The sequence below is a fragment of the Cinclus cinclus genome, chromosome 1 (genome assembly GCF_963662255.1).
Source record: "Cinclus cinclus chromosome 1, bCinCin1.1, whole genome shotgun sequence".
Classification (NCBI taxonomy): Eukaryota; Metazoa; Chordata; class Aves; order Passeriformes; family Cinclidae; genus Cinclus; species Cinclus cinclus.
In genome coordinates, this window is record NC_085046.1 from 112,631,093 (window position 1) to 112,653,107 (window position 22,015).

Sequence of the window (22,015 nt, forward strand, 5' to 3'; positions counted from 1 at the left end):
AGTGGTTGCAGCAAGTACAACTAATTCCCAGGCTGCTTGTATGTGTCTGCCCCAAGTTACCTTCCTCCAGGGCCCATGGGGCAGCACAGCCTGTCCCTGCTGCCCCATTCCCCACCCAGACCTACTCCTGGGCCAGGCAGCTCCTACCCTGCCTTCACCTCTTGCTCCCTCCTGAAGCCAGCAAAACAGAGAAGTCAGTGGCCCAGAGCTACAAAGCGAAGTGCTTTGCAATGGGAATTTCATCACCTAGAAGCAGATCCTGTGAGCATAACCATAGTACCATTTTTAATGTACTTTCTCGTGTGTTAGAGATATCTTGGCCAGTTTTCTGCTGTTGTTCAGTGAAGTGTAGTAAGTTGCTCAGTTTGACAAGAAGCCTTCCAAGACACCTTCCTACTGCATTCAAACTAATTTGGCTGTAAATATTCCATTATAAAAATAAAACTTTAGGACACATTCCGATAACATTTTGCAAGCTTAATTGTTAGGAAGTTCTACTTTCCTCCCACTGTGATAGAAATTATGATCTCCTTCTTAAAAACATAAACCTCCAAAATTATTATTAGAAGCCTCTCTTTTTGCAAATTAAGAACATTGATTTTTCATTACAATGCAGAGCACTGCACATAATGTGTAGAACAAAAATTCTATTCAAGTACAGACATACATATGCAAATGGTAAGTCATGAATGAGAACACAGGTTACTTTGAATGAAAATAGTTAATTAGATTCTAGTCCTTTCCCATTTCATTTGCTCCTAACTTGATAAATATCATGGATTTTCAACTTTTGCCTTAAAAATTATTTTTTGTGGCCATTTAAAGGTCAGGACTTAATTTAGAAAGGTAGATGCATATTGAAAAAATGAATGAATGACAGAATAAGAGGTGAGACTCACTCAGCAGTTGTGTGAGCATCATTCATTTCCCTAGGTGAAGCAAGTATCCTGAGGTCAGCTATTATACTTCATGTTGAAACAATAAGAAAGTGCTAGACTTGTCCAGAAAGAGTTACCTTGAATATTTTAACAACAACAGCATATATCAACTTGATATAAAAAATACGTGACATACATGACTGTATTAAAAATAAAGTATATGGAAGTCCTGCAGAAGGCTGATTTTCTACAGCACTTCCACAGGAAATGCACTGCCAGCTAGTCCAAGATAAAACTCATTTTTCTACTGGTGTGCATAAAGCATTTTTGGTCTGATAGGACCAAATCAGACTGTGTTTCTGAGAAAATTTGCCATGAAATGAAGGCACCCACCTTATTCATTCTTTTGTATAAAGAACAAAATTAACAAGAAGATATATGGTGTATCTGTTCAGGGTGAAGATAATGAGAGCATTCTTCCAAATTTCAGCAACAGCAGTATTGGGATTGGTAATATATAACATCAGGAAGACAAAAGTCTACAGAGTGGAAGTTAGGCTCAGTTTTACCTTCAGCAAGCTAGTAACAGATTTAGCTGTGCCTTGACACCTCCATCTTCACAGGACAACAGAGAAAATTACTGAATTCATAGGACCATGTCAAAGAAAATATATCAGCAACAAACCAGAAACGTTTTCCATCAAATGCCATTAAAGTATCCAGTAATATTTAATTTCCTTTGTATCTATCCAGTTAGTTCACATGCTACTTCACTTGTTTCTAATTTGTCAAATATTTATTTCAGTTTGTTTACATATTGTCCAGGAAAACAAGTCACATGAGAGTGTTTCCTCCATATAATGCATGAAACACAGCTTCTCATCACTTCTGTAACAAGTGAAGTATTTGAAGTTTTCTAGCCTTTTGTTCAATATACACTCTGAAAATGCATCTATTATTCAGACTCGATAAAGAAACAATCACCTTGGAAAATCACACATACAAAGCATTACACGCAGGTGATTAAACATGTGACAACAATTCTCCTTAAATTCCAATAGTTTTGAGTGCCAAAAGGTTTTACTGTACACAAACACAATAAAATCACTTTGATGTGTAGATATATCATGCTTAAATTGGATTTTCACAGCACAGACAAGGGTTACAGATAAATTAATTGAGAACAATATCGATTATAGCTCTGGCATTGTTCACAGAGACCTAACACGGTTCACTGTTAAAGAGGACCAAGTTATCAGACTCCATACTTTAGAAGTAATCACTGCTGGGGCAGAAGTTTCTGGTATAGCTCAGTTTTCTGACCAAACGTCGCTTACTACAATGTTATGTATTGCAAAGAGAAAAGCCAGAACTATTCTTATCCAGAATCACCTGGTGCAACACTATCTCCTCACTCTGCAAAACTGTGTTTTAATGTTGACTCAAGTACAACAGATAACAGTGCCAAAAACTGACCATCGTCCAGGTCCTCTTCATTTGAGTTTATTTCCAGGAGGTTCTTGTTCATCAATAATAAACTTGCTTTAGTTCAAACTGCAGGGATTTCTGAAACATTCCAGGAATGTCTGTCTGGGTGAGTCGATTTCAAATGGCAGTGGTAATCTGTGTCAGCCCTAGGTCGTTGGACTCCTCTCTCTCCTGAGGACAGTAAGACGACATTTCCACAACTAGTCATACAGGTTTGTTTGTCCCACCTGCTTCCCTCATGTAAGCTGGGTCTTGCACAGTGTTTCTGACTCTGCTGGTGCTCTGCCTGTCCATCCTCATCTTGAAGGGGAAACAGAAGTCCTTGAAGCATCTCTTGAAGTTTTCATCCAAAAACGCATAAAGGATTGGGTTGAGGCTGCTGTTGGTGTAACCCAAAGCAATGCAGAAGTAATAGCTGGATATGGCAGCAGTACTGTGGGACACATCTCCTAGGGCCTCAACCAGCACAAAAATGTGGATAGGAGTCCAGCAGATAATAAAAACTGCCACAACCACGAGAACCAACCTGGTGATACGACGCAGGTTTCGATCCTTTTCTCGCGACCCGGAGAGAAGCCGTACGCTTTTCAGGCGCAGAATCATCAGAGTATAGCAAACAATTATAATGAGAACTGGAATAACAAATGCAAAGACGAAGACACAGATTTTCATGAAGATGTCCCACCACACATAATCTCTGTCTGGAAACTGCAAGGAGCATTCAGTGCTAGCAGTATCTAGAAATGAAGGAAACAAGAAGAAAATTGCTTTGTTATTAGACACTCTAAACAACGGCATTATCACAGCATAACCTAGGAAAAATGATTAGCATGTACTACGATGTTAATAAATTATCATTAAATCACTCCAAGGAAGCTTTCAGTTACCTTTGAAACTGTTTTTATGCAGCTGTCTCTAGAAATTACTGAGTTTTGTGCTTTATTAAATGCAAAATATTTATCCTGCCTCTTTCCCATGGGAGCATCTAAAAAAGTAGAGCACAAAAACAAAATCTGTAAAGTTGTTTCTATTTGAATCTCACTGAAATTGAAAACCAGACTGCATACCACGTTCAGCAAAGTAGAAATCTCATCATTATTATCAAACTACATATGCTTTTGTCTGTGGGTGGAGAAAGATTTTTGATAACATGACGAGTAGAAGCTGAAGGAGGTTTTGATAGTAAGAAAATTTTGCCAGTATATGATAATTGTGTAATGATCTTTTCCCATATGCCTTTTTACAGCACAAATAGAGTACACACAAATGCTTACATTCAGAAAAACTCCTGGAAACATCTTCTTTTCTGTTAAGGAGAAGCAAATTAAATACACGTGCACATGGAGTCAAATGGAAGCTACTCTTTTTGCAGATCATGCCTTTGAAAACACAGCCTATGCAGAGACTGCAGGATCTGGGCCACAGAGATCAGCCCACTCCCTTTCCCATTGCCCATGCCAGGATTCAGAGCCACAGGCTGTCACTTGAATGTATTTAACAGAAATATTTCATCTGACAGGAGGTGGCTAAGGAATTAAATACTTCAGCTTTCATTTGCTGACCTCACTGGAGACTTCCAGCATATAAAACATATAGAAAATAAATAATAAGATAAATTAAAAGGCAAGAGTCAGTACTTCGACTCTACTGAAGACAAGTCAGGGTAAAAAGGGATTCTTCACTCTGAATTGTAGCTTAGATTTTATCCTGTAAAATTATTTGGACTTTTTTTATAATTTTCTCTACTGATTTTGTCATTCATCTACAAATTATTATGTATTGTTTTTCATTGATTCAGATTTAAGAGTGGAATACTCCTGCACATCAGTTTTTCATATCTGTCTCCATCAGGACATGTCAGAAAAAAAAAAAATCAGGTCATATTTCCCAAATCAAAAAGATATTGCTGAGAAATTATTTTGAAAAACAATTAAAAGAGGAAGTTATCATTATAGTGCTATACACACATTTCCATGGGTAGTTATCAGAAAGCTGTTATGGAGCAATATTGAATATGGAAACATTTTAATAGAAAACATTTACAGCTATGAAAGCTAAATATTTTGAGGTTTTATTTTAAATAATATGTATGTTTCCAAAAGTCTAAAATGGAAAATGCATATTTTTCAAGGCCAATGCTGGATACTCAGATGACACCACAAGTATGACTCAACACTCAGTGAATTTATCTAAACCCTTTGTGATGTAGGTTTTCATAAGCATAGTTGCTTTTACTTAGTTTCTTTCTAGAAATGCCAACAATCATCAAAGAAGTTTTACTGACAATTATTACTGTTAATTGTAGTATATCATGGCTTAGCAGCAGACATAAAATGAGGATGCAGCTGTATTATTTAAATTAGCAAAGCTGCCTCCAGATGTGTGGGATAAAAACGAAGTGGGATCAGGGATGGCTACTCTGGACCACATCCAGCTACTCACTGAAACTCACTCCCAGAAGAAATTAACTCTTCAGATCTGCTGACATAATTTCATATATTTATCAAAATCATTAGGTCATCCTCACTATATTTGCTATAATTTGTGGTTGGAAATGTTATTTTAGAATTCCAAATTATCAAATACAAAATTGCTATCTTACATCTAATTGCAGTTTACTTTCTATGGAAAATCTAATTCTAAATTCACTAATATTCAAGCATTGAACTTGATATATGCAATGCCATAGCATAGTACTCTATGGAATCAATTTACATTTTCCCAGTTTACAAGTAGGAAACAGTCAATAGAAATTCTGGTCATAATGCACAATGCCACATTAATTTTCTGGAACTGGAAGTGGAACTTAATAAAATCCTTTTTTTTTTTTTTTTTTAGTTTTATGGCCTGAAAAGTTGCAGAACTATTAATATAGTCATAAACTTCAGATGTCATACTGACATTTTCCACTTTGAAAGCCAAATATTCTAAATTCATTGAAATATTTGAGGAAAAACACTGTATTCTATATGGTATTTGGTGTAGACATAATGTGCTTGATAAACTACCATTTAAGATTAGTCTTAATCTTGATCTAGGAAACATGCATATTATATATATATATCTAATATTGACTGTGTCACTTTCATAACCTTCATACCCTTACTGGCAAAATTAATAGTTAATTTTATACCTTTATTTTTTGATAGCTGAAAATTCTTCAGCAAGAAAAGCTCCATTAAGGCCAAAGCAGGAAAATTTACACAGATGTAAAATTTATTCTGCAGGAAAAAATGTATCTAAAAGGACACACCTGGGAGCAATTCTGAGCTGTGGTAACAAAATGGATTAACTGAGCACGGTGATGGAACTTCAAGTATAACCACTTTTCACTTTCTGTTCAGTTGTTGCCTAAATGTGAATCAGAGGGCCCGAAGCATATAAACAGCAACTGTTTTAACCAACATAACATCAAGTTTCAGGCCTGAGCTCCAGCTGTCAGGCAAAGGGAGAGTCCTCGCCTTTCCACTTCAGCATTTATCAGCTCAATTCATGAACACACCAGACAAGGTAATTGACACTAAATGCTCAAGCGAGACTTTAGATCAGACAAGCAGGGAGGAACAGTAGCAGCTGACAAGCAGTTGCCAATATTTCCAACCTCATTTAGTCCAGCTGTGTTCTGTATTACCAGTCTCTGTTTTGTAAGCTGAAGAAAAGGGCTGCCTTCTGTGTGGCATGGAAAAGGCATTTAATCATTGCTGGTGTCAGAGGACCCCCTTGACTGAAATGTGCTGCTGACATTGAATGACAGAAATATTCTGTTAGTTGAGCATGCTCCAGCAAAACACCTGTCTGAGCCAGTGTCCTATGGCCTTCAAGATCTTGTATGTAGCAAGATATTTTTCCCAAATATAACTGAAGTTAATGTTTCCCCAGCTAGACCTTGTTTTATAGAACCTTTCAAAACTTTACTGGGGCAAATTTACATCAAGACACATGATCCCCCAAAGCGCTGAATGAAGAGCTTTCAGAGGACTTTTCTGTCACCCAAATAAGAGAAGACTAACAGCAAGAACAAAATCTATATATCTTCAGCCAAATCTGTCAGCCCTTGAGCAGCTGTAACTGAAACAATTTTTCACATTGTTCTGTGTCAAACAGCTTAACATACAACATTTATTGTTTCATCTGCCAGATGAAACAGTGTCCTTAGGTAAACATTTGTCTCAAGAGGAGTGAAACCATTCTAAATAGAAAAGGTTGATAGAGGAGGAAATTATGAATCATTTTTCTAAATGTTGTTTACATCTCAAACAAGACTCCTACCAAATAAATGCCTTATATTTTATCCAGCCATCCAGTAACGGGATGACTCCAACCCAAGGACACCATTAGAAGTCTCCAGCCGCTTGAAGACAGCGAGTTGCCCCTGCACTGCATTTACACTTGTGGGTATGAAGCACATGTGTGTGAAAATGCTTCTCCCCCTCCTTCTCAAGGAAGATCTCGAAATCAGATTAACCCCATAGCAGAGTAAGGAGTCAGGAGCTACAGGGATAAATCCACAGTCCTTTATGGAATAGAAATTTTGAGCAAAGTCTACACATGGTCTGCAAACAGTTTTCAGTGACTTTGTGTTCTTGTAGCTGTTTCCCTGCCACAGCCTGCATAGCTTGAATTTCCATTTCCTGTGACAATCCTTATTCTCAGCTTTTCCATATAAATTCCGTATAAATTACCACCTTTTTTAAAATATGATCTTGAGATATTGTCATATATAATTTATCTTCATTTTCTCTCTCCAGCTACTGACTTTTTCTTTATTCACCATGCCTTCAGGTTCTGTGAAATGGCTGGTGATAATAAAGTCCCAAGAATTCTAATTTCTGATCTTGGGACTTCATCAGAACTATTCTCACAACACTTACAAAAAGAACCTTAAGCTCACATTTCAAGTTTCAACCTAAACTGATCCCAGATTTATTTGCCCATTGTAATTTTCCCCTGCTGTCTGCTTGTAGCTTTTGATGGACTCATTCTAGCACAGGCAGTGCTCCAAAGGGCATCTTGTTCTTCCATTTGGCACACAGGCATCTGAACTTAAATGATTTATATGTTTTATTGTGATGCTCCACTATGTATTTTGAAATGTTAGGAATTTAGGTGTACTTTTGAAGAAGGACTAAATAAGGTTTGATCAATATTTGAACCTACAGTTTTTTGTCAGTCGAGAAATAAAAAGACTGAATTTTGAATGCTCACACTCACCTTCCCTCACTTTGGTGCCTCCAAGAACTATTGCTGATATACCAACAGATGAGGACAGCAGCCAGATACAGATGTTGATTATCTTTGCTTTGAGAGGTGTACGGAAGTCCAGAGCCTTCACAGGGTGACACACAGCAATGTATCGATCAACACTCATCATGGTGAGTGTGAAAATGCTGGTGAACATGTTATAATAGTCAATAGAAATCACTATTTTACACAGCACATCACCAAAGGGCCAGGAGTTCATCAGGTACTCGGTGCTTTGGAAAGGCATGGTCGTGGTAACAAGTGCATCTGCCATAGCCAGGTTGAAGATGTAGATGTTGGTCGCTGTCTTCATCTTTGTGTACCTGCAGAACAAAAAACATAAGGCTTTATTACTGCAAGATATGATTATGGCCCTTTGGATATGTAACAGTTCATCAGTCAGGCTTGTCCATAGCTGGGGTTTTTATGTCTTTTCTCACATGTGATAGAAGTGCACACAAATACAAGACCCTTGGGATAAAAGTGAACACACTTTATTCAACCTTTCAGCACTTATGTTAGCAGTTAGAGCTATTTATCACAGGAAAACCAGGTATATGAATACATTTAATCTAATCAGACAAATTTCAATTCTGTTTTCTCAAATCCTGCTACAAGAAAATATCACTGTTAAATTTGGAAGTGATCAAAATATTTTTTGTTTCCTTTTCTTATAGCTATCTGTCAGTGATTGTGAGATATCTGGGTTTGTTTTGTGGGAGAAACTGTTATCCCATTCTCCAGTAAGAAAACAAGTTAACTGCTATGTCTGCTGGGCCAGATTGCTTCTTATGTGATAGTTTGTCTTCCTTGAATTCACTACAGTGCCAGCTGATACAGGTTTAGTTATTTTCCTTCCTTGCCAATTTGCTCTCCTTTCTTATCACCAGCTTTTCTGAGTCCCCTCTTTTATGATTGATAATGTAAAAGATCATTATTGTTTAAATAGGATACCACACTGGGCTAAAAGCTGTCATAGCAGTATTTTTTTCCTGCATTCTTTAATTCTATCAAAAGTAAGCCCTTGTTTTGTCCAGCTGGTAGGAACTTTAGCCTACATAGAAAAATAGGATCTGATTTTTTGAGACGACACCCTGGTTTTTTCAGCCACAATGACATTTTTGGGAGACAGCCTGTAAAGGACTGCTTCCTTCTATGGGCACAAAGGATGATGGAGAGCCTTCTAGCATGGGAATTTACCTATCACTCCTTTCTGAAATGCTTCTCCTCAATACTTGTTTGCTCATTGCTGTTAATTTATCATTGGATTTAATGATATTTTCTTTCTCAAAACTGCTTCAGTCCCATATTTTCAGCGTGTGTCCAAACTAGAATGAGCACACGTAACACACATAGGAACACACTTAGCTACATTTTGCAATATGTTGCTAATAATTTACAGTGGAAATACAAGATTCAACCACTTTGGTGAATGAACACATAGGACAATGTGTCTATTTGCCTTTAAAACTTTGATGTGCGGAATAAAAAAATAATTTAAAAAAGAAATAGAGCAGTGTTGTCAAGTTGTGACCAATATGTAAATTATCTATAGAATAAAATATGGGCAGGAATTTCATTTTATGACCAATATGAAATGTTAAATATAGCATTGGTTTTTCTAAAACATTCTAATTAAAACTTATCAAGGAAATAAAGCCAAATTGTGGTTTGAAGCAAAGGGGAAAACACTGCAAGGAAAGAGAGAATACATCCTTCTCACCCACATACCAACCCATCAGTCAGAGATGGGCTTCTGCCCCCCACTAGATCAATCTCCTCAACAGACCCTCCACAAGACATTCTGTCCTGTAGGCTACATTATAGCCCTTAAGGCACTCTTCAAACACAAATATGATTTCTTGCAGCTAGAAAAAGCAAATATGACATATTAAAAGACAAAAACTTTCCTCTTGGATAAAAAAAAAAGGGAAAGAAAAAATATTATCTTCAAGTGTATCTCAGCTATAAAATAAAAGCTTACTAAAAACTCAAAACTCTCTCCTAAAATAGACTCATTTTCATTAAATGAAACAGAATAGTAGAGGGAAAGTTTTACTTCTATGGACATCACTGATGATATTTGGAATTTCTGTCTTGTTCATATTGCAATAAACACACTGTGGAAAGCTGAAATGGTTACATAAAAAGCACTAAAAATAAGTGAAGGGAGTGGAGAAAATACTTTCACTAACTTAAAGAGCTGAGCACATTTAGTTTATTAGAAAGAACAGCAAGAGGTGACTTGATTGCAGTGTCTGAAGACCTTCACAGGGAGAAAATAGCAGGTACTGAAAAGTTCTTTCAGACTACACAGAAAAGCATAACAAGAGCACATACATAAAACTCTTGAGAACAAATTCAGCTTAGAAACAGTGACATCTCTTTCCTAACAGCTAAGGTGATTATTATGGAGAAAAAAGAAAGGTGTAATTTTTCCATCCACTGATGCCTGCAAATCAAGGTCTGCTGCTTTACAAGGGATTTGCTTCAGTCAAATACAAGTTACTGGACTTAACACAGGAACTTTCAGAAGAAATGCAAGGACCTCTGATATGCAGAGGTGACACAACTAATCATTGTCCTGAATCATTTTTTCTGTAGATCTTTAAAAACTTTGCCAAGGGTTTAAATTGGGAAAGTTTTCTTTCAAAATACAGAAGAATTAGCTTGACCTTTTTTCCTTTAAGAAAATCAGAAAACTGGGGGAAAACATCTAAGAGTTTATTAGCTTTGAAAAAGCAAATATCCAAAAGTCTTTATATCTCACATTTCCCATTGCTTGCAACTTTAATTCAATTATTCAGTGTATGTGCCATTACAGCTCTATATGCCATATTTTCCCAGCACCCCTTACCCTTTTTCTCCTCCCTAGCCCTCCAGTGGAAGAATAGCAAAGAAGTGTTGTAAAACAGGGCTAGTAAAGATATTGATTTCTTTTGCCTGGAAACATTGGCCTGTGTATAAGTGTGTATAAATTGGCCTTTTAAAGTTATTAGGCAGCAAAGATAAAGTCATACATTCATGTAGAAGTTTATAAGATTCAGAAATGCCTTTGAGAATCTGGACTCAAGCATCCAAACTCCTTTGAATGTTTTTAATTAAACACCTAAAAGTTATTAGATGTCTACATGCCTCTGAAGAGACGTGCTTGCAGGTTTAATCAAAAGTCCAGATAAAGTAATGGAGTGACTGACTATCAGACCTTTCAGGTGGACCCTGGTCAATCCCACAAGATGAGGGATTTGCCTGCTTTCCTACAAATCATTCAATTGCATCAAATCATAGAAGGAAATATTTTTTCTGGTCTGGGGTTTTCTTACCATACTCTTCATTCATTTGAACAAGGTCAAAACAGTGATTGTGTAAGGGAATCTTGTACTCCTTTGCAAAATTAAAATTCGTGATCAAATATCTGAATTCATTTAAGTTAAAAATATTTCTATCTGCTTTAATTAGTTTAGCAGGACAGATGGGGTAAACTTAGACATAATTGCAGCATAGGTGGCACAGCAGGAATTAATAACATTTTCCTAGTGTCTGAGGTACAAGTTTCAAAGACTATTATAATATTTAGAAACCATGGCTCTATTAACTGTTCGTGGGAAATTCCATGTCTGAAAAATGATTTGTTAAATACTGGGACTTCTTAAGAGAATGGCATAATTTCTAACAGTACATAGGAATAGGAAGTCCCTCTTTTAAACCAGATTTCAAGCAGCAGAAAAAACTGATCACTTAAGCTGGTGGATCTCAAGACTCCTTGTAAAGCTATAAGCAGGCCTCAAGCCTCTGTAGATTAAAAACTGGAAGTTATATCAAAACTGCAAAAAAATAGTCAAGATGAAACATAACACTTTCACGTGGATGCTTTTTTTTATTATTTTTTGATGGGTATATGATGAAAGCTTTTAAGGAGCAAGTTTTAAATGGTGTGTGATATGTCATTTTGCTTTTGATATGTGTCAAAAGCAAAATGACGCTAACTTTAAACTGATTCCTAGAAATTTTCCCCTTTCTCATCATTACTGTTCTTTTCCCTCTGGAGTAGGACATGCTTTTAAGGCAAGCTTTTAAGACAGTAAATAAGAAGAAATCACACCTCCAGCCTACACTAGCAATGAAATTGTGGTAACAGAAGAGGGAAGCATGCTACTAAGAATCTGGTGTGCTTTCAGAAAAAAGTCTGCTACTAGAGCTCCCTAAAGTTGTTATCTCAAGCAGAGGAGAGGAGTGTGATTCTAAAGTACACTTTAACATTAGAAAATCTGATGAAAGGTGAGAAAGTGGCTCTGGTCAAACTTTTTTCATGCAACTGTCATAGGATGAAGTAATATAATGTTCCCTGCAGTGTAAAATGAGGGATGGGGAAGGGAACAAAACTAACAAATATGCTAAAACATTCTCCAGTTGCAGAGGGAAAGTACAAACGCATAAACCACAGTGAGGAATAGCAAACACAGATTTTTCACAGATACTTGGGTAAGTGAATGACAATTAAAGCTAAAGCACATCTAAAGCAAATTGCAAAAACATCTATCAGCAGGATGCAGCCTCTGTTCCACTAGGTTCCTCTGAATGAAGTCTATGGAGATCAAGCAGCTAAAAAGCTTAGTCAGAAAAGCTCTAAATCTCAAGGCTATATTCCGAGTACATTCACTATAATACTGCGTCAGAACAGGAAGAAAAAATCAAAAAAGCAATCCAGGAGGATCTATTCCAAACCCATACCATGTCGAAAGGATGGCTCATATCTCTCTTGGATATTTGTAATCCAATATAAAATCTTATGCCAATATGAAATTAAGTCTACAGTCATTTAAAGAATATGAAAATTAATATGCTACCATTTTCATGTTTGTGTTATCACACAAAAATTATCACATTTTAAATTACCATATTTTAGCAGTAGAGAACCTCAGATGACACTTTAAATAAAGGAAAATGTTGTTACTGCTCATATTTAATGGTTGCCTGTCTTAATCATCAAATATTTTAGGACACAACAAAGAATTGTTGTCTACAGAATTATATCATAAAATTGAATTATTTTACTAACAAGCATCTAAAGATACCAATTTTAAAGCAGCTCAAAAAAGAAAAGCATAATTTTGTCTTTTAGTCTCCCCACAGCATAATCCATGTGAATGTCAAAAAGTATAGTAAAAACTTTACAAATTTTCATTACTATTTCTTCTCTGCACTAGCCATAAACTGAGCCTGAACGAAACCTTGTGGATTTAGATTGTATGTGGAAGTTGTTTTTTTGTTTTTCCTGAGCTGAAGAACCAGGTCTGAATTAGTTCAAGTCTACATATATCATGGTCAATGTGGAAGAAAACTCACACTGCTTAACAAAAATGAACTAATTTTTCTCCTTCTACGATAAAGGTTTTTAATATTTTTATGTGAGCTCAAAAGCCTCTCTTTGAAGTAACTATAAAATGGTAGAAAAAAAATACTGTGAAATTTTTGCTTCCATGACTTTGATAGGAGAGCTCAGAGGTCAATGATTAAAATGAATCAGTGAGAACACAGAATTTCACTAAATTGGTACTTTATCTAAAACCACAATGTGTAATAACATTATGAAAGAGCCTGGACAATTAGCTTAGATTATGTATGAAATTTTTTTTGTTCTCTGTTGGTAAGTAGAGATGAATGCTGACCTTGTCAAGTAACTTATTTTATCTCTTGAAAAATTTCATGGTGCTGCAGATGTCTACCAGTGACCAGTCATGCCATAGGGAGTTTCCAGGGTGTTATACAGACCATCTTATTTCTTTTTACTTGCCACAAGTACCTTGCTCTAGTGAACATTGAACCTCTGTCTCTGGTAACATCCACCTTTCCTGTTACTCTTTTTTCTTAGAAGAAGTTTTGTTTTTTTTCTTTTTTCTTTCTTTTTTTTCTTTTTTTCTTTTAATAAAGGGCATGAGCTCCCTCAGCAAAGTACTTCCCATGGGTTTATGGGAGAGGAAATTGAGTAGGACAGAGATTGCCTGGTGAGGAGAAAAAATCTCATTGCTCAAGGAAACAGGGATAATCGCTCCAGGAAAAGATTTCTCAGGGTCTTTCTTTCCTTGTTGGAAGCAGACAAGTTTTATTGAATGTTTGCTTCCCCTAGATGTTTCTGCAGGACAGTAAAAAGTGCTCAGAAACCACTCACTCGGGAGTCTTGGGGTATGGGTTTCACTCTACTTCCCAAAACAATGCACCTGGTCTCCATTTTGCCAGAGGGATGAATAACAACTCACACAATTGGGAGTGGTTTATAGGACAGCTACACACTCAGATGTGTGGAGACCCAGATCTCTGGTCAACACTCCCATAATAAAGATTAATGGGAGACAAGGGACTTTGCTCTATAACAAGTACAGGATTATGTGGTAAGAGAGCAAATGCACATATCGGTAGTGAGCCAGCTCAGAGAGAAGTCACCAGTGCCTCCTAGGAGGCAGCTGGGAGGCTTTCTGTGGATTCCTCCCATTTATCTGTTTCCCTCACCTGCCTCAGGGAAGCCCACACCACAGACCAGTTGAATACACACATTCTCAAAGGAGATGGTTCAAGTGAAATGCAGAAAACTTTAAGTCACAGTCGACAGAAGAGCAGAGCTTGTATCTTCAATGGTGAAAATATTCTTCTCATGTGCACTTCAACAAATGAGCCATTCTGAAAGGTGAGTCTAGCAGAAAGTCCTGATGCAGTCCATCATCCAGCAGCATGGTAAAACAAAACTTTTCTGAGTGTGAATACTAAATTAACATTGAATAGACTGTTGGAATTAATCCTACCATGCAGCTTTCTCATCTCTCACTACTCAAGGAGGCTTTTGCTAGTTGCCCAACAGCAGACACAGTGGCTGGACTACCAACAATGCAGTGGGAAGTGCATTTAGCAAATATAAAAGCCTCTGTGTTCCACATGCAGCACAGCTAAATTTGGGAACTCCAGACATTCATTCTTAACGCATTGCTGACTTTTGGAGCAGATATGAGCAGCTGCATGTTACAAAGGTGTATTGATATAAGAAACAGAGAAAACATGGAGGTTCTGCTCACTTTCTTTTGCAGAAGAATTTGCAGAAATTCAGACACTGAAGAAAATTGTCTTCTCATACTCATGCAGAGAATACAGAGATTTAATTGAAAATAATGTCTCAAAACTGAAAACAAAAAACTGCTTAAAATTAATTTTAACTTCCATGAGGATTAGAAGGTGAATCTAATGAGAGCTGAACCCTCTGGCTTTGGGAGAAATAAATATTTCAAAGGTTATTCACAGCCTGGCATGACAACTTCCTGATAGAACCATGTCAATTTAAAGCAAATTAACAAGTAATGTTTCAATGTTATCAAAATCTAGTATTATTTTCAACCAATATCTTAAATCAATTTCATTTTTGTGTACTGTTTTTTAAAAGAAATACTGTGCACCTTTACATATTCTTTGTTTATTTATTTTTTTAATATTTTCTGGAATGCCAGCATGCTCAGACATCCCTCTTCCAATATCCTTGTTGCATCTGTGCACACCCTTCCCCACAACTATTCCAGTTTGTGCCTGTCTGTAGACAAAATTATATTCCTACTGCCTTTTCCTCATATCTCTCTAAATTCACAAAAGAAGACAGCAATAAGCTAAGCACAAAATCTTCCTTAAGGAGAAGAGCACAGATTCCTCACCTTGCCAGAATTCTCTGATATTTAGAGATGGGAGGACCAAAATGGAGACCTGAAGTATACTTTCTGGAAGTGAAGTACAGCTGGATGTTTTTTCTTCAGAAAGAAATGTGTAACTGGAATCAGAATTCTTTTTGGGAACCGATCTGTTTCAGTGCATTTAATTTAAAGGGGCAAATTAATCACATTTTAGACAGTTGGAGTGGGCAAAACAGGAAGATTATCTTCCCTTGTCCTTATGTGTTCCAGGAATTCAAATCATCCACTTAAGAATTTCCTTTTACAACACCCTTTCAGCACATTCAAAATCCTCTCTCAGAAAAAATCTAAATGAAATGTCCCCACTCTTCCCTCATTTTGTCCTCTTCACCAGAAGGGCTTAGCCAGTCTGTCCTCCCCAACTGTGCACCTTCCCTGTGCTTCATCCAGGATCATGAACTGCCCACCACTCTCCCACCTGACAAGAAAGTTATCTCAAGCTTTCTGCCATGCCAGCAGCCAAACTGGAAAGTTCTTCTAAGTTTTCACTTTCTTCCAGTTCAAAAAAGTTCTCTGCAATTCATCGTGCTTCCAGACACTGATTCCAGTTATGCCTTTCTCTGAACTAAATGATTACCTGGCTGTTAGCCCAGCGGAAATGTCTGGATGGATACCAAATTACTTTTCAGAAGCCAAACACGTTACTCACTGTAAGCTATAGCCGCCCTTTAACACTGTCTCTAGTAAATATTCCTTTCAGGCCTTTCCTCTGCTCTCCCTGTCTATTTTCAGTATCAGCTCTTCTTATCATAGCATGTCCATGAGCTGGGTTTCTTGTCATCTTATAAATCCCAGGTCTCATTTAGTCACTGTCTAGCTGGGTTTTAAAAGTGTTAGAAATAGTAACATTTTATTTAAATGGTTTGTCCTGTCAGACTATCGATACTCTTTTATAAGCCTGTCTTCTTTCATGTTTCCTGTTGCCTTGTTCTTTGTGCCATCTGTAAAAGTTTTTGGTAATGATCAGTCTTCAAAGTCGTGATGGAAATTATGTCACGTTTGAACTAACCCTGCAGAACTGATCAAAATTACCTCCATTCAGTGAAGTAAGGCTAAATGCTCTTTGAAATCTGTGATGAATTGCTATGAATCCATTTGATGCCTCTCTGCTGGTAGTAGTAAGCTGTCAGATTTTTGATAAGCAAAAGAAAGGTTAAAAGTCCTAAACTTCACAAAGTATAGTACAGTTCGCCTTTTGCCTTTAGCAGCCGAACCCTTGATTTCATAAAAGAATGAAATCATACAAACTGCCAGCAATAGGGAACAGGTAATTCAGTTAGGTCCACTCTTCTGGGGCTTAAATTTTCAATTCAGAGCAATATTCTTTCCAAATATAATTTAATAAAATTAGGACAATAATATAAAGCAATTTAACAAGTGATTTTTAATGGTATAAAAAAAATTAATTTAAACAAATGTATTGAATCAATTTCATTGTTGTGTACTTTTTAAAAATAAACTTTTACTGTTGTTTGGAATGAATGATAAAAAAATTTTAAAAACAATCTGGCAAGGAGTCAATTTTATATGACATTTCTTAATACACTCTTCCTGTTATGTAAGATGCATTCTGTTCAATGAATATAAGAACAAAAATGTATTAGTGGTAAAATATTTTCTTCAACATTAGACAAAACAGAAGATTATAAGGTTTCTTTTTTCCCTTAGGAATCAATCAATCTTAGGAATCAATATCTGTAACACAACCTCTTCTTAAAAATTCTTGAATGTAGAAAATTATTCAGTTCACTGGAAGCTCGAAAGAGAATTTTAAAACAAATATAGGATTGCCTCTTTGGGATCCTGTTGATATCAGCTGGTCTCAGTAAATTACTTCAGGAATAATGAGGGTAAGATAAATACATAGAAAAAGTACATCTGGAGAGGGTAAGAGAAAGCACCTCCCAGTGTTTTATCAGAGTATGTTTATTGTTTTGATAAGCACAAATCCATAGTTAACTATAACTTTAGACAGATTTTCTTCCCTGTAGCTGTCACAAGAAACTACCATTTTGCTTACAGACACCATTAAAGTTTAAAGAAAAAAGGTCATGAGGGAAGAGAAATTAAGAAAAAAGCCTTTTTGCTTCCAAGAACAAATAGGTTTTTTATCCCCTTCAGCCAGCTATTTTAACTCCAGAAAAATCTTTTGAGAACTTAGAGGAAAAGCTAATCTCAAAAGAAAAGGTTTGGGGTTGAGGTGGATTCTGGTAATGCCAAGAACCACACAGCTGCAGGACTTTCCTCAGGTGAGGTCACATAACTTTACCTGGCATTTACAAACCCATTTCATGCTTCCCCTCCTCCTCCATAGGGGAAGACTTTGCTTCCCCCACAGCGCCCATATTTCCCACCAGTACAAGAGGCAACGGGATGCCCTCTTTTCCTCTTACTCTCTCCCCAGGAAAAGCAGCAGCCACAGGACAGCATCACATCCCATGTGCCATGGCTCAGCATGGACTGTCCATACACCCAGCTGACAGCAGAGCCCCTTGGGATGGTGCACGTGCTGCACAGCAGATCCCAACACGGGGACAGTTCCTGCAAACCACCCACACTGGGAGGGCCATGGGCAGGAGAAGAGTGCCAGTACACTCTCTACTCAACACAGAGTTTTTTCTGCACGTTAAAAATGACTACTCTGAGTGTGTCTGAGGAGCTCAGGCTGTTTACAATGGACCTGGTCTTTCTCTGTTATAAGTCTTAGTGACTAGACTGTGGCTTTTAAACCTAACTGTCACTGTGTCTTTAAAGAGAGTGAATGCCAACATCTCCATTTCACTTGTGACAAAACCATGAAGTGACATCATCAGGACAGGAAAAATGTTGAAGCCTGATAGTAAAACCAAGAGAAGAATCCAGGTCTCCTGATAAATGGTGTAAGAGGCCATGCTGTCAACACTGTACTGAAGGACCATTCCCAATCAGACTTCAACACAATTCTCTCCTCACAGGAACTGTATCAGATTCAGATACTTATTCTGTCAGGAGTTCCTACATGTGACTGAAGTGGCATTCTCCTCTTATTTTTTCCTCTGAGAAAGCTCTTGAGTTTTCCCTCTCAACAGGAAAACACCCCACCAGAAGTGTAAGAGATTTCATTCACCCAGCACTCTATGCACAAGCTGCTGAGATGCTGACTTGCTGGAGTCCATGAGCTTCTTTTGCAGCCCTTATACAAAAGTAGCAAAACCAGTCCTGTAGTGGTTTTAAAGCAAGGAATTGGCCAAGGCCTTCTCATATACAGGCTATGGCTGCATTTGAGCCAGTTTCTGAGGCATCTCAAGATTCTGGAGTCTCCTAAATCTACCACAGCATTGACACTTCAACACTTTGACTGAAAGTCTCAGAACACAAGGGGCTTTTTATTTATCACCCAAAAAGTGACCCAGTGTCAGGCCTCCTGGAGTGTCAGGCAGTTGGGCTAGATGATTATTGTACTAATTCCAACTGAACTATTCTAACAATATTAGACATTTAAATGAACAAAAGGAGAAGGAGTCGTGCCTGCCTTGCCTGCCTCTCCATAGGGGGTTAGGAGGAGGAGAGCAGATCTGGAATTCAGAGTTGAGAAACTACAGGAAAGGGCCTCAGACAAAGCCTGTACTCAGCTGGAAGGTAAAAAAAAGCCACAGTACATCCCCATCCCATTTAGAATTTTGTCAGCTGGAGGGGGCTATTGTGGGATGGCTGGGGGACATGATCTGCCTTTCCCTTACCATCTTCTCTCACAACTTCCCACAGACCTTGTCTTTCTTCACAAAAGGACATCACTGCAGGGTACATGGTTCATGGGTCATTAAAATCCATCCTGAGACACAATCATGCAGAGAGTGTATGTGAGGAAAAAAATGGGGGGAGATGAGACGTATGGACAAAAATTAAGAAAAAAAGGCTCTTGCAGGAACATTTCAAATACTTCAAGACCATAAGAAACATTTTAGACTGTTGGCTTGTATATTCCTGCACTTCAGCTAATGATTCTACCAGTGTTTAAAGCATTTGCCACACACAGAAAACCTAGGAGAGAAAGGTAACAAAAAGAAAATTACCAAGGGGTGTTTTGTCATATTTATTTATTTTTTTACTATGTAATCGAGAGATGGGCCAAGAGAAAAGTCAAGAAAAGGCTATTATGGGAACTAGAAGGAAAGTGAGCAATAGCTACCTAGAGCCTTACACAAAAAATCTTAGGAGGGTAGCAGAAGGAGATTAAAAAGTGAATATATATGTGCCAGTAAATTTGGATTTATTTCTGCTGCCCAGGTCACTTAATCAGCTATTTTTGTTACCAACTGATGGCTTAGAAAATTTCTGCCTTTGCAGCTGTGTGACTGTCAAATATGGAGTGTCTTTTCTTGAAGGAGAAATACAAAAAGAAATTAAATCTCTACCCTGAATGAAGGGCAATAGGGCATGCAGGGGTATAAAAATCACATCATAAAACTGGAGCCAACCAGTTTTTCTAAACGGATCTCTCTTTACTGCACTGACTGGCAAAAGGGATTTTATTTTCATTATTCAAGAATATTCACCTGATTATGACTCATCTTTTTGAAATACCTTACCTACAACTTCAGTGGTTTTCATAACTTTTCCTTATACCAAGTCTGACAGTTACTTCATCATTCTGCAGTTGCTTGACCCTTATCATACATACATTACAAAAGAGAAACCCTTCCAATACCTCCATCTTTTCCATGAACAAGCTGATTTCGTTGGAGCAATGAATACTCCACACTTCTGGGACTTGTTTTTCCCAAAAACTTTACCAGAATTCAAACGTGCTGTGGAGAAAGAGTCCAAAAAGTTGCATGATTTCAGTGCCCTGGATTGCTCATTTTCACCCTGCCCAACAGTATTGTCCTAGCAACCCTATAGATTGCAAATGAAAAGGACAAAAAGAGAGAGGAAGCGCAGTGCAAGCTAAAATATGCACCAATACACAAGTGTAAGTACAAGCATAAGTATCAGTGCATTTCATTAGGGGTTTAGTTTGAAACCTTCACTGACGTAGACACAGAGCTTTCCCCCCTTTCCTGAAAAACAATGGAAAATGTATTTCAGCACCTTCTCTGCTTTCTTCAGTCCAACACCAACAAGTGGAGTTAAACACTGCTGAACAGATAAAACGCATCCCTTGCTTTACATTAAGCCGTTCCTCCTATCTTTATCATTTCCAGGCTTTCCCTCCTTGTTAAACAAAACATTATGTGCCAAGGCAGCGATGTATCAGTGTCCTCATGACTGGACACACAAGCTGTCCCTCGGGGTCTCCACACAGTGGAAATGAAAGCTGCCTTGTAGAAGTTTCCTTCTTTCCCTGGAGCTTTTTTCCCTCGGATGCCAGCAGCGTCTCGTCCCTAGAGGGCAGCCAACGAACACAGCTGCAGGCACAAAGCGCTTTCCCTCGGGCTGCAGGATTTATCACATTTAGCCGGCTTGTCCCTTCTGTCTCTAGCACAAGTCCGGGCGAACCGCCGTGCCTGACAAGGTTTGGACCATTTCAGTTGCTTTTTTCCAGTTCCTGACGGTGGAGATTCCATAATCCACCCACTCCCCCACCCTGCCAAACTCAGGGACAGCCGTTTGCACCTCTTCCGACCGGTACCCAAAACCTCTTACCTTATGATGACAAACATGACCAGGGAGTTTCCAACCAAGCCGACCACGAAGACCACGGAGTAGACAGCAGTGATGATGATGGGGATGGCGGGGGAGATGCTGGTGTGGTTGTGCTGGCTGTCCCCAAAGAGCCCGGTGGAGTTGCTGTCGTAGTCTGCCCAGCCCGGGAGCCAGCTGCTGCTGGTGCTGGGCGGTCGGCAGGGCCCTGGGGAGCAGGTGGAGTCTGGCTCCTCACGGAAAATCTGTATGGGGGCATCCATAGGGGTACAGTCCCCACAGGCAGGAGGGAGATCAGGAGGAGAGTGCACACAGCAAGATGCAGGTATGCTGGATAGAGGGAAGAGAGAGAAAGAAACAGAAGTATTTTTACAGCCACGGAACATTAAGACTTCTGAAATTTGTATGTGTTAAGGGGAGCTCTGCTGTGATGGGAACTGTAATTTTCCAAGCAGAGATTTAAGCAAATCACATTCATATTAAATGATTGCAAGTTTTTTATCTTCCTGTGTAATGTTGCTTCTCCAAGTGCACAAGGAAAGTTTTCCTCCTCTTTCAAAGGCAAGCCAGATGGGAACAGCTCAGATCCACCCCCACACTTTAACCCTGTCTTTCCCATCTTTCATATTTTAAGTCAAACTCTATCCTAACAGGGGCTCCTCATTGCCTAAGCTCTACTATATAAAGGGGAAGGAGATGAAGAAACCCACCACCTCTCTGCACACCTGCTTTAACATCCTACCCTGAGTTATTTTTTTTCCTGAACCCATACTTGCTTTCACAGAAAAGACACATTAATGAAAAAAAAATACCTTTCAGTCCAGGAAAAGAAGCGTTGTCCTCAAAGAGGTGCTCTTTGCAGGAAAAGAAAACAATAAAGCCGCTGTGCTTGGCTCCTGGAAGTGCCACTGACCACCTAGGACTTTTGAATGTGAGGCACCTGCGCCCTCAGAGAGGCGTGCTGGCAGCAGAGCCTGTTCCCAGGCATAAGCTGCACCGTGCAGCAGCAGCAGCGTTTGCTGTTCCAGCTCCCACCGCTTTCTCTTTTCTCTCTCAGGCTCC

The 22,015-nt window shown here is 38.3% G+C and overlaps 1 protein-coding gene across 2 annotated transcripts; it reads right to left on the reverse strand.

Moving 5' to 3' along the window:
• Window positions 1-2,570: 2,570 nt before the first annotated feature.
• Window positions 2,571-21,216, reverse strand: OPRK1 (opioid receptor kappa 1). 2 transcript variants are annotated; one of them, XM_062501684.1, is made up of 3 exons: window positions 20,957-21,216; window positions 7,578-7,930; window positions 2,571-3,103 (listed from the first exon to the last, which is right to left on the reverse strand). In XM_062501684.1, the coding sequence occupies exons 1-3, from the start codon at window positions 21,214-21,216 to the stop codon at window positions 2,571-2,573; spliced, it is 1,146 nt and encodes a 381-aa protein (XP_062357668.1). The 2 variants fall into 2 exon arrangements, with proteins under 2 accessions (XP_062357668.1, XP_062357677.1); XM_062501693.1 differs by having other exon boundaries at window positions 2,571-3,093; window positions 7,574-7,930; window positions 20,957-21,132.
• Window positions 21,217-22,015: the final 799 nt, after the last annotated feature.

What these genes read in the sequence shown, in the direction of transcription:
- OPRK1 (XM_062501684.1), bottom strand. Translation starts at nt 21,216, where the DNA reads ATGGATGCCCCCATACAGATTTTCCGTGAGGAGCCAGACTCCACCTGC. An exon ending in GTCATGTTTGTCATCATAAG is followed by an intron (nt 7,931 to 20,956) that starts GTAAGAGGTTTT and finishes TTTGTTCTGCAG; the next exon opens with GTACACAAAGATGAAGACAG. An exon ending in AGGCACCAAAGTGAGGGAAG is followed by an intron (nt 3,104 to 7,577) that starts GTGAGTGTGAGC and finishes CTTCATTTCTAG; the next exon opens with ATACTGCTAGCACTGAATGC.